At 41.9% G+C, this 12,149-nt stretch overlaps 1 protein-coding gene and 1 long non-coding RNA gene across 4 annotated transcripts in view; one reads left to right on the top strand and one right to left on the bottom strand.

Annotated features, from left to right (window-relative positions):
- PRR11 (proline rich 11) overlaps nucleotides 1-12,057 on the top strand; it is a 19,550-nt gene extending 7,493 nt beyond the window's left edge. The window contains 9 exon segments of the mRNA XM_082705950.1: nucleotides 435-580; nucleotides 583-584; nucleotides 827-949; nucleotides 3,920-4,183; nucleotides 5,350-5,448; nucleotides 5,806-5,918; nucleotides 7,725-7,784; nucleotides 7,874-7,970; nucleotides 11,470-12,057. Of these exon segments, the coding sequence (XP_082562076.1) occupies nucleotides 435-580; nucleotides 583-584; nucleotides 827-949; nucleotides 3,920-4,183; nucleotides 5,350-5,448; nucleotides 5,806-5,918; nucleotides 7,725-7,784; nucleotides 7,874-7,970; nucleotides 11,470-11,538 (973 nt within the window). The 3' untranslated portion in view covers nucleotides 11,539-12,057.
- Nucleotides 7,898-12,149, bottom strand: part of LOC309851133 — a 124,224-nt gene continuing 119,972 nt past the window's right edge. For 2 of the 3 annotated variants that reach the window (XR_014304634.1, XR_014304635.1), the window contains 2 exons: nucleotides 11,088-11,229; nucleotides 7,898-7,976 (listed from right to left, as the gene is read on the bottom strand). This is a non-coding gene — a long non-coding RNA (uncharacterized lncRNA). The remainder of the gene's footprint in view (nucleotides 7,977-11,087; nucleotides 11,230-12,149) is intronic. The other variant, XR_014304638.1, reaches the window with a different exon arrangement.

Raw genomic sequence — 12,149 nt, 5'->3', positions numbered from 1 at the left:
AGGGGAAGAGCAGAGGTTGAGAGAGAATCCCAAGCAGACTCCCACTGAGTGCAGAGCCAGATATGGGGCTCAATCTCAAGACCCTGAGATCATGACCTGAGACAAATCCAAAAGTTGGATGCTCAAGCTTAGATTTAGAGGCTCAAGCTTATTTAAGTAGAGCTGTTAGGGACGCCTGGGTGGCTCAGTCGTTAAGCATCTGCCTTCAGCTTAGGTCATGATCCCGGGGTCCTGGGCTCGAGCCCCCGCATCTGGCTCCCTGCTCAGTGGAGAGCCTGCTTCTCCCCCTCCCTCTGCCTGACACTCTGTTTACTTGTGCTCTCGTTCTGTCAAATGAAAAAAAATAAATTCTTTAATAATAGTAATAACAAATAAATAAATAAAGCTGTTATTCCAACTCAGGGGTTTTTCGTTTGGTTTTGTTTTTCCTACAGAGTGGTTATTCCTTCAGCAGATACTTCCCTTAGCAGAAGTTGGCTAAGACCATCCTGGAACTTTAGACTTCCTAATATCAAAGATACCGTAAAACTTTGGACAAATAGAGTGTGGTCTATATACAATTGGTGCCAGAACTGCATGGCCCAGTATGGCTTTGACAACCCCATTTTCAGCAATATGGTTTTTCTGCATATTTGGTATGTGTGTTCACCTGTGTGTGTGCTCAGGTCCATACAACACTCAGGCTAAGCTCAGGTAAGATGAAATTATGGGGTCATGTAGGTCTTTGTTTCTGTAAAACATATATCAAACCACTTTCTTCTCCCTTTTTTTCTTGTCCTGATCATGCTGCTTACAGAATTCAGGCTTGTTTATTTTTTCATTTCAGAGTTTAGAAGTATTGAAAGACACCATCTTTCCATCCCGTTTCTGCCGCCGAGAACTCCACAGTCTAAAACAACGGTTTTGCATTTTGGAAAGTGAATTATGCAAGCTCCAGGAAACACTGAAGGTTGGTATTGTTAAATAGAAAAGAAATCCGGGGACACCTAGGTGGCTCAGTCGTCAAACGTCTGCCTTCAGTTCGGGTCATGATCCTAGAGTCCTGGGATCAAGCCCAGCATCAGGCTCCCTCTTCAGCGGGAAGCCTGCCTCTCCCTCTTCCTCCCCCCCTGCTTGTGTTCCCTCTCTCACTGTGTCTCTATCAAATAAATAAATAAAATCTTAAAAAAGGAAAAAAAAAGAAAAGAAATCTGGAATTAGGGAAGGAGGGCAGGGATTATCCCCTATAGGAATCCCAGCATGCTTTTACCAGAAGGAGCAATGGCTACAGGCAAGTGCTAGTCTTAGGCCTCTTTGCCCTCAGATCTATTCCTTAGGTTTCAAGGCTCAACTCTGCACTGCACTGGGGCTAATCCATGCAGGCTGTATGTGCTATGCTCCATGTCACCTGGTTCCAGTTGTGCTTGGCTAATGGGAGACACTGAAGAGAGACTGGTGGGGGTGTGGAGGGAGTGTGTTTCCCCTTTATTCTCTGCTTTGGGCAATTTCTCCAGTGAGGGTTGTTGTCTACCTCACCCCAGCTCCCTCCAGGTAAGTCTGTCAAGTTCCTGGATTCTCTGGGTTAACCCACCTCTAGAGATCAGGTTATAATGCTCTTCCCTTTGTCCCTCCAGGCTCATGGCTTATTCTTTGCTAATCTCTGGGTTGCCTCAATATTCCCTGTGTGTTTTCATCTCTTTCACCATCAATGTAACCAATTCCCCACCTTACTCTCACCCTCTTTTAAATACTCAGGATGATTTCTATTTTCTTGACTGATAGAGGTAGAAAAAGCCATATATATCCACTGTCTCCAAACTCCCCTAAGCAAGGCCCCTATTCTCAATGTCTAAAACTCAAGAAAATAAACATTGCACTTGTTGGTTTGCAGGGGAGCTTCTGGGATTACAATCCTTGTCCTGGAATTTGTACCTCAAGATGAATTAGACAGGAAGAAAGGCAAATCACCTTACTCCTCTAGGCCTGAGTTTCCTCCTCTAAAAATGATGATGCCATCTATGGTGGGCTGAATCAATGGCCTCCAAAAGATATGTCCAAGTCCTAATCCCTGAAACCTATAAATATGACCTTAATTGGAGAAAGGGTTTTCTCCCATGTAATTAAGTTAAGGATTTTTTTTTAAGTAATCTCTACACCCAACATGGGGCTTGAGTTCACAATCCCAAGATCAAAAGTTGCCAGGTGCCCCTTAAGTTAAGGATTTTGAAGTGAAGAGATCATACTCTATTATCAGAGTGGACCCTAAATCCAATAACAAATGTCCTTATAAAGGAGAAAGCAGAGCACACAAGAGGAGAGGAGGAGCAGTGGGAGCACAGGTAGAGATTGGAGTGATGTAGTCTCAAGGCCAGGAATGCCCATAGCTACCAAAAACAGGAAGAGACAAGAAACAGATTCTTCCCTACAGCATTGGGAGGTAGCACAGCCATGCTGTCACTTGATTTTTAGATTTCTAGCCTCCAGCACTGAAAAAAATGAAATTCAATTGTTTTAAGCCACCAAATTTATGATAATTTGATAAAACAACCATAGGAAACTAATACACCATCTGACTTCATAGGGTTATTTTTCCTTTCCCAGGGCTGCCATAATAAAGTGGCATGGACTAGGTGGCTTATATAATAGAAATTTATTTTCCCACAGTTCTAGAGGCTGAAAGTCTGAGATCAATGTGTTGACAGAGTTAGTTTCTTCTTGGGCCTCTCTGCTTTGTCTTGTCTTCTCCCCGTGTCCTCAAATTGCCTTGTCTCTGCACACACATCCCCGATGTTTCTCCTGTATGTTCAAATTTCTTCTTTGTGTAAGGACACCAGTCAAACTGGATGAGAGCCTACTCTAATGGCCTCATTTTAATTTAAACACCTCTTTGAAGGCCCTATCTCCAAAGGCATCCTGGAGTATTACAGCTAGGGCTTCAACATACGAATTTGAGGGGTTGGGGGACACAATTCAGCCCCTAACATTCATGTTCCATCCCCTTGGCCTTTTTATCAATCCTTGAATATGCTACATTCTTTTTTTTTTTTTTTTTTTTTAAGATTTCGTTTATTTGAGATAGAGAACAAGTGGTGGGGAGGGGCAGAGGGAGAGCGAGAGAATCAGGAAGCTTGACTCAGGGCTCAATCCCAGGACCCAGAGACCATGACCTAAGCCAAAGAACGCATACACTTAACGAAGTAAGCCACTCAGACGCCCCAACTATATGACAATTTTTAGCTGCATTAAGTATTTTTCCCTCTGCCAGGAACTCTCCCCAGATCTTATCTCCCTTGAGACCTGATAAATTGCAGTCCATCCTTGAGATTATGGCTTAATGTCATTCTCCAAGTTTCTCCTTATTCATGCCCACAGCACACCTCCCTGTTTTCACTGAAACATTACTTTGTTTTGTTCTGGGTGTGTCTGTGTTTCATGCCTGTCTTCTTTGCCAGACTGTCAGCTCCACGATGTAACAGATAGGGTTCACATCATACCCACAGTGCCTGGCATATTGCACACACAAAACAAATATATGAATGAATGAATGAATGAATGAGTGAATGAATGAGCTTGTGATAAATGAGAAAATATTTTTTAAAAACCACATACTAGGGGTGCCTGGGTGGCTCAGTGGGTTAAGCCGCTGCCTTTGGCTCAGGTCATGATTTCAGGGTGCTGGGATCGAGTCTCGCATCGGGTTCTCTGCTCAGCTGGGAGCCTGCTTCCTCCTCTCTCTCTGCCTGCCTCTCTGCCTACTTGTGATCTCTCTCTCTCTCTCTCTGTCAAATAAATAAATAAATAAATCTTAAAAAAAAAAAAAAAACACACATACTATACTGAGAAAGCATTCAATACGTGGTAGCTATTATCTCCAAGGCTCTGAGCCGCAAGAACCAAATTAATCTGTTACTCATTTGCCAAATATAATGTTTTCTTACAGACTGTCTTGGAAAATTCTTCCTGCCCAAGCTGTGGTCAAACCTGTCACATAAGTGGTAAACTCAAAAATGTGCCCGCCCGCGTGCTAAACACCCCTGGAGAATCTCGAGCGATACTTCCTCCCACACTGCCACAGCCAGTCACCCCCACTCCTGCTCTTCTTCCTCCACCGCCCCCGCCCCCTCCACCTCCTCCTCTGCCTCCGCCTCCACCGCCCACAGCACCTGTGCTGCTCAGAAAATCCGATCGCACTAAAGCCCTGCAGGTAGGAAACAATCTAGTAATGATGTGTTTTGGTCAGTGTGTAACAGAGTAGTAAAACAAGGTGGCCTTTTGAGACGAGGCTACGGGCTTTGAGAGGAAAGCTGCATATTTTTTTTTTTTTTTCTGATTCCATCTCTTAATTATGTCAATGATTATGCTTCTAAAAACTTAGGCCTGTAGAACTGGATTTAGAAACAAAAGTGATTTTTTTTTTAAAGGATAAATGAATGAAAACCAGTAGATTGGAATATTCCTAATGGCGTCTCAGAATATCTTTTAACCGAAAGAAAAACCTCCCTGGGAAACTAAATTAAGAACAGAAGGTGGCTTAGTGAGTAAAAACAGAATAAAAAGAGTTGGTGGGTCCCAAAGTATAATATCATGAAGCTGAAGGACCAGTCTCCATTAATTACTTGGCCACTAAGGGAGTATTTGTGAATCACTAAGATAAGCATGACCCTGTTTAAAAATCTGCTGAATTTGCACTCCAGATAAATTTGGTTTAAAATGGCTGGCTTAGGGGTGCCTGGGTGGCTGAGTTGGTTAAGCCTCTGCCTTCAGTTCAGGTCATGATCTCAGGGTCCTGGGATAGAGACCCACATCGGACTCTCTGCTCTGTGGGGAGTCTGCTTCTCCCTCTCCCTCTGCCTGCCACTGGACCTACTCATGCTCTCTCTCTATATCAAATAAATAAATAAAATCTGTAAAAATAATAATAATAATAATAATAAATAAAATGGCTGGGTTAAATCCAGAGCCTATTATTACATTTGCCATAATGCATAGCCCTCTGACCATACATTCTTGCTCTATGGGACCTGAGTTAACTTTTTAGGTAATTCAAGCAAAACTTCACTTTGATTTGAGGAACTTCTTCAACTCTGGTCTTATTATCATAAATCCTGAGGAAGATGCATAGTTGCAGAGAACTAGCCCATCTCTCATTTACTGTCAAAGCTTTACATTTTGATGAATACTTTACAGTAGCATTAGCATCCATGTGTACTGAAAACAGGATCATTCTCGGTTGAATTAAAAGAATTTGATAGGTTCCTAGGGTAAATAAGAGTTAGTTTTTAAGCGAGTCTTTAAAAACTGGATTTGGATTTGCATTTAACTGGATATCTTGGTTACAATTTGAATTCTAACCTCTCCATGTATTTTAAGGCTGGGCCATTAAAAAGAGATGGACCCATGCAGATAACAGTTAAAGATCTACTGACTGTGAAGTTAAAGAAGACACAGTGTTTTGATGAAAGGAAGAAGGTAAGCTGATCATACATATGATCTTTGAGCTTTTAACCTGGTTGTCCCTTTCTGGAAAATCAGCCTATGTCTTATGTACAGAAGCCATTCTGAGGTAAGTATTCCATGTGTTACCTGAGTAGTTTTGGATCCTCAACAAAATGTGTAGACCCCAAAATTATTTAATTAGGCAGTTTTATCTACCAACCATTAGTCTAAAGAAGTAGAGACATACTTGGAAGCTTTGCAATAAAAATTGAGTAGTAGATAATATCTTACCCATACTCAGCTTTCAAATATTCATTGTTGCAGCATGTTTCTATTTTGAATGATATCTTTAAGTGTATTTTTTGATACTGTCTCATTTTGTGATTAAAGCTTATACCATCACCAAAGGCACAGAATCCACTAGTTACTGTCTCTGACCTGCAACGTGTCACCCTGAAGCCCAACTCCAAAGTACTATCAACTCGAGTTACAAATGTCTTGATGTAAGGAACTACACTGTGTTATGCTCCACTGTTACTTAAAATAATGTTTTGTTTTGTTTTGTTTTCCCTATCTCTAACTTTAAAAGTTGTATATGCTCATTGTAGAAGACTGGAAATCCACAGAAAAGTTACAGAAGAAAATGGGGGTGCCTGGGTGGTTCAGTCAGTTAGGCATCTGCTTTCGGCTCAGGTCATGATCTCAGGGGGGAGTCTGCTCATCCCTTTGCCCCTGACCCTGTTCATATTCTCTCTCTCTCTCAAATAAATAAATAAAATCTTTTAAAAAATTTTTTGAAAAAGAAAAAAAATCAAATAACTATGATTGAAGATAGCTACTATTAACATACTGTTGTTTATCATTCTAGTCTTTGTGTGGGCATCTACTCTATTATTTCCATTTCATGATGCTGTTTATTATAAGATACACCAGTGATTTATTAGTGGATTTGTGGGCGGGGGTGGCCCAGGGGCACCTGGCTGGCTTAGTTGGCGGAGCCTGCAATTCTCAGTCTCAGGTTGTAAGCTTGACCCCCAAGCTGGGCACAGAGATTACTTAAAAAAAAAAAACCACAAATACAGATAAATGGATTTGGGAGGAAAAGATATAATATCAAGAATGTTGGGGCGCCTGGGTGGCTCAGTGGCTTAAGCCACTGCCTTTGGCTCAGGTCATGATCACAGGGTCCTGGGATCGAGCCCCACATCGGGCTCTCTGCTCTGCGGGGAGCCTGCTTCCTCCTCTCTCTCTCTGCCTGCCTCTCTGCCTACTTGTGATCTCTGTCTGTCAAATAAATAAATAAAATTAAAAAAAAAAAAAAAAAAAAGAATGTTTTCGGGCGGGGTGGGGAGGCGCACCTGGGTGCCTCAGTCAGTTGAGTGTCTGCCTTTGGCCCCAGTCATGATCCCAAGGTCCTGGGATCAAGTGGTACATTGGCTCCCTGCTCAGCATGGAGCCTGCTTCTCCTTCTCCTTCTGCCATTCCCCCTGTTTGTGCTCTCTGTCAAATAAATAAAATCTTTAAAAAATAATAATAATTTTTTTAGAGGTGCCTGGCTCAGTCAGTTGGAAGAACATGCAACTCCTGATCTCTGGGTGATGAGTTTGAGTCCCATGTTGGGGAAAGAGATTACTTAAAAAAGAAGAATTTTTAAAGCAGCTCAATTTCAGAAATAATAAAATATGAAAATTTGGATGTCTTGGAATCGATGAAATCTTTTGTGTCTGTGTGTGTGTGTGTGTGTACCTGTGTATAATCATAATATACATGCAGTTAAAGCTTTTCCTGTTTAATGTGTCAAGAACTTTCCCCATCTTATTAAAAATCAGTTTAAAGCATCATTTTGACTTCTTCAGTATATATAGTTCATTATTTGCAAATTTCATAGATAAACTCCTGTTTTGAAACATTTAGGTTGTTTATGATTTTTTATTTCTAATTCTTCAGCGAACATCCTTTTGTCCATCACCCATGTGCATAGCTGACTCTTTCCCTCATATGGATTCTTATATGTATAATTACTGAGTCAAGATGTATTATTTATTAGGGCAATTATATCACCTTATGCTCTTATCAGCATCTACTGCTATTTTTGTTTTTAAGTAGGCTCCACACCCAGCGTGGGGCTTGAACTCACAACTGTAAGATCAGGAGTCACACACTCCACTGGCTGAGCCAGCCAGGTGCCCCTCTGCTGATGTAACAAATAGAACCATTTTCTAGGACATTGCCTATGGAAACATCTGCTTTGCTTTGGGAAAGGGGATAAATTCTAGCAAGCTCTAACTTGTATATTTTTATTTCATCAGTACCCCTGGTAAAAGCCAGATAGACCTGCGGAAACTACTTAGAAAAGTTGATGTAGAGAGGTAATATGCTCTCTTATCTTTATCCTTTCTGAATCCATTTGAAAAATTAGCATGAAACACAGCTTCTAATTTTTTCAATACCTTTGCAGAAGCCCAGGTGGAACCCCACTTACCAATAAAGAAAACATGGACACAGGAACTGGGCTTACTCCAGTAATGACTCGGGCCTTGAGGAGAAAGTTTCAGGTAAGCCTTTAGGGGAAACAAACAAACAAAAATATGGTTCCTTTTATTCAAAATGATTTATTTAGAATCATACAATCTAAAGGATCTTTCTTATAATAATCTTTAAATGGTACCTACTGCTTTACAAAACAATTTCATATTTAGCCTTTATAAAATTCTGTGACCTAGCTAGCATTATCATCTCTACTTTTACCATGAATGTCTGGTTGTATTAATTCCTTTAGATAAGTATTTTTTTTTTAATATTTTATTTATTTATCAGAGAGAGAGGGGGGGAGAGAGCGAGCACAGGCAGACAGAATGGCAGGCAGAGGCAGAGGGAGAAACAGGCTCCCTGCCGAGCAAGGAGCCCAATGTGGGACTCAATCCCAGGACGCTGGGATCATGACCTGAGCCGAAGGCAGCTGCTTAACCAACTGAGCCACCCAGGCATCCCTAGATAAGTATTTATTAAGCACTTCCTCTATGCCAGGCACTGTGCTGGGGATACAGTGGGATACAGTGGTAAGCAAAAACAAACCTAACTTTATTGTCTTGGAGCTTTCAGCTTAGTGAGGAAAATAGACATTAGTCAAATAATCACATATTTGTATAATTCTACACTGAGGTAAGTACTATAAAGGAAAGGAATAGGGTTCTGTGGGAACCCACAGAGGAATCCCTTAGGAGGTGATGAAGTGAGACTTGAAGGATGAATAGGCATTAACTGGGAAGGGTGCCTACGGGATGAGGGGATGGGCCCAGCATGGACGTTTGGGAGGAAAGAGCTCCAAGCAAAAAGAACAGCGTACATAAGGGTGTTGAGGTGGAGGGCACCTGACCTAACTGAGAAACTGAAAAGGAGCCGAAGTAGCTGTAAGAGAAAGCAAGTCTGACAGTGAAAAACAGCGATAAAGATGCAGATAGGGATCAGATCGTGCACAGTTGATAGGAAAAGGTCTTGGCAGCTTTCTTCTTTGTCACCTACATGTATGACCCATACACCAAATTCTAGTATATCAGTGAAATCTGATGTGATTTCTTCCAAATCCTGTTTGTCTGTCATCTCCTTGTGTTCACCTGTTCACTGGATCTATGGGGAATAACCATCCGTCTGGCACTCCTACTAGAGTGCTGGGACACAGGGCTTCTGGCCTCTTTGGCTACAAAACTTATATTTCCATTTCCCTCTGGTGATAGAGACACACCACAGACTTCACTGCTAACACTTTGCCAACCCAACACTGTCCCCTCTTTGTTTCCTCATTAAGAATCAGTGCCTTTGGGGGCGCCTGGGTGGCTCAGTGGGTTAAAGCCTCTGCCTTTGGCTCAGGTCATGATCCCAGGGTCCTGGGATCGAGCCCTGCATCGGGCTCTCTGCTCCGTGGAGGGCCTGCTTCCTCCTGTCTCTCTGCCTGTCTCTCTGCCTGCCTCTGCCTACTTGTCATCTCTGTCTATCAAATAAATAAATAAAATCTTAAAAAAAAAAAAAAAAAAAGAATCAGTGCCTTTGGAGCGCCTGGGTGGCTCAGTGGGTTAAAGCCTCTGCCTTCAGCTCGGGTCATGTTCCTGGGGTCCTGGGATCAAGCCCCGCATCGGGCTTTCTGCTCAGCGGGGAGCCTGCTTCCTCCTCTCTCTGCCTGCTTCTCTGCCTACTTGTGATCTCCGTCTGTCAAATGAATAAATAAAATCTTTTAAAAAATAAAAAAATAAAGAATCAGTGCCTTTTGCAGACAGTTTGGTTTCCCTCATGCCAATCACTGTTTTGAGGTGTGGCCACATTTCTCTTTCCTCCTTTCGGAGCATCCAGTAAGGACCCTACCCCCAGATCACATTCCTTGGTGATACCACAAATTATGAAGGACAGGGGCAGAAGGCAGAGGCCTCACTGAAGGACTAAGCCCCTTGCTTTCTTTGTTCAGCTCTGGGATTCTTTTATGTCCCTGCCCTACCCCATAATCACTATAATGAGTTGAGTAATGTGGAAACAAATGAAAATATGATAAAGAATAAGCACACATATTGAACAACAATATCAAACATCCCAGAAAGGCGGGGTGCCTGGGTGGCTCAGTGGGTTAAGCTTCTGCCTTCAGCTCAGATCATGATCCCGGGGTCCTAGGATCGAACCCCACATCGGGCTCTCTGCTCATCAGGGAGCCTGTTTCCTCCTCTCTCTCTGCTTGCCTCTTGGCCTACTCGTGATCTCTGTCTGTCAAATAAATAAATAAAAATAAAATTTTTTTTTAAAAAATCCCAGAAAAGTATCTGCTGTATGAGCTGTTCACAAAATCCACTTAGTTGGGACGCCTGGGTGGCTCAGTTGGTTAAGCAGCTGCCTTCAGTTCAGGTCATGATCCCAACGTCCTGGGATCGAGTCCCACGTCAGGCTCCTTGCTCAGCAGGGAGCCTGCTTCTCCCTCTGCCTCTGCCTGCCATTCTGTCTGCCTGTGCTCGCTCGCTCTCCCTCTCTCTCTGATAAATAAATAAAATCTTTAAAAATAAAAATCCACTTAGTAGGAGGAAGTTTTTAAAAAAGAAACTGTTGTTAGACATAAAATGACTAGTCCTCCTCCCCACCCCCCGGTGGGGAGCCTGCTTCTCCCTCTGCCTCTGCCTGCCATTCTGTCTGCCTGTGCTCGCTCGCTCTCCCTCTCTCTCTCTCTGATAAATAAATAAAATCTTTAAAAAAAAAAATCCACTTAGTAGGAGGAAGTTTTTAAAAAAGAAACTGTTGTTAGACATAAAATGACTAGTCCTCCTCCCCACCCCCCCACCCCCAGAACTTAGGTTTCCTTTTTCCTTTAAGTCTGAAGCAACTGTGGGGCGCCTGGGTGGCTCAGTGGGTTAAAGCCTCTGCTTTCGGCTCAGGTCATGATCCCAGGGTCCTGGGATCAAGCCCCACATTCGGCTCTCTGCTCAGCAGGAAGCCTGCCTCCCCCCTCTCTCTGCCTGCCTCTCTGCCTACTTGTGATCTCTGTCTGTCAAACAAATAAATAAAATCTTTAAAAAAAAAAAAAAAAGTCTGAAGCAACTGTATTAGTTAGGTTTTGCATTTGGTAACAAAATTTGCTTTTGCATTAGGTAACAAAAATCTGACCACTGTGGCTTAACAAAGCAGCACCTTATTTTTCTTACCTACATATTCCCTTGGGAAGTAGGCAGCCCATAACTGGTACAGTAGCTTCACCATGTCTTCACTGCTCTTCCATCCTTAATGTGTGGCTTTTATCCTCATGGTAAAGAATGCCTCCACCTCCTGAAGCCCGGTACCCACATTCTAGGCAAGATAAGGAGAAAGGCAAAGGACAAAAGGGTGTGCTAGCTAAGCTACCCCTCACTTTATACAGGTGCTACCCAGAAATTTCTGATTATGCCAGAAAAACTGGGAAAAGTGGTTTTTAGAGTCCGGCTGCATTGCTGCCCACATAAAATCTGGTTTCTATTAGTGAGGAAGGAGATCTGTGTTGGCCACATAATTCATATTATAATTGGGACCCTTTTTTTTTTTTTTTCATAGATGGCTCACCCTAGAAGCCCAACTCAAACTCTGCCACTTTCTACAAGCAGCTTTGATGAACAAAACTGATGCTAACTCTGCCTGATGCCACATGATGATCCATAAAACACACAGATAAAATCACCCCAATCCTTTTTTTTAATGTACTAGGGTTGATATAAATAATTATACTAATATATAATTCCATTTGAATTATATAATTTTGGGAGCCACCCAGGCGCCCCAAAAATATGAGTTCTTGTTGTTCCTGTTTTATTCAAGGGAGTCTTTTCTATTTGAGTTTTCAATATTTTTTTACTTGGGAAATCTGTACAATGCTTATGGTTAATATACACTTATTTTGCCTGGATTTATAAGTCCAAGAATTGTCCATACATACTGTGATATAAAGTGAGTATTTGGGTATTTTTTAGTTTGTATGATCAATAAGAGAGCAGATGGGAAAATGCAGTCCCTAAAGAGATGTTTATCCGGGAATTACCCAATTTAGGTTGGAGAGGTCGTTCAAATTTAACTAGATAACAAGTTTATACTCAATAGATATAGTTTTGACGTTAAGAAAATAACCTGATTCCTTAAAAAATAAAATGAAATAACCCTGTTCCCATTCTTCTTGCATATTCTCAGGTAATTAAAAAGAAAAATATTTCAGCCTATAAAGCTAATGCATTCTTCAGTAA

Source organism: Mustela nivalis, assembly GCF_964662115.1.
Source record: "Mustela nivalis genome assembly, chromosome: 17".
Classification (NCBI taxonomy): Eukaryota; Metazoa; Chordata; class Mammalia; order Carnivora; family Mustelidae; genus Mustela; species Mustela nivalis.
Note: the sequence above shows the minus strand (reverse complement) of the source record. Positions and strands in the feature narration are given on the sequence as shown.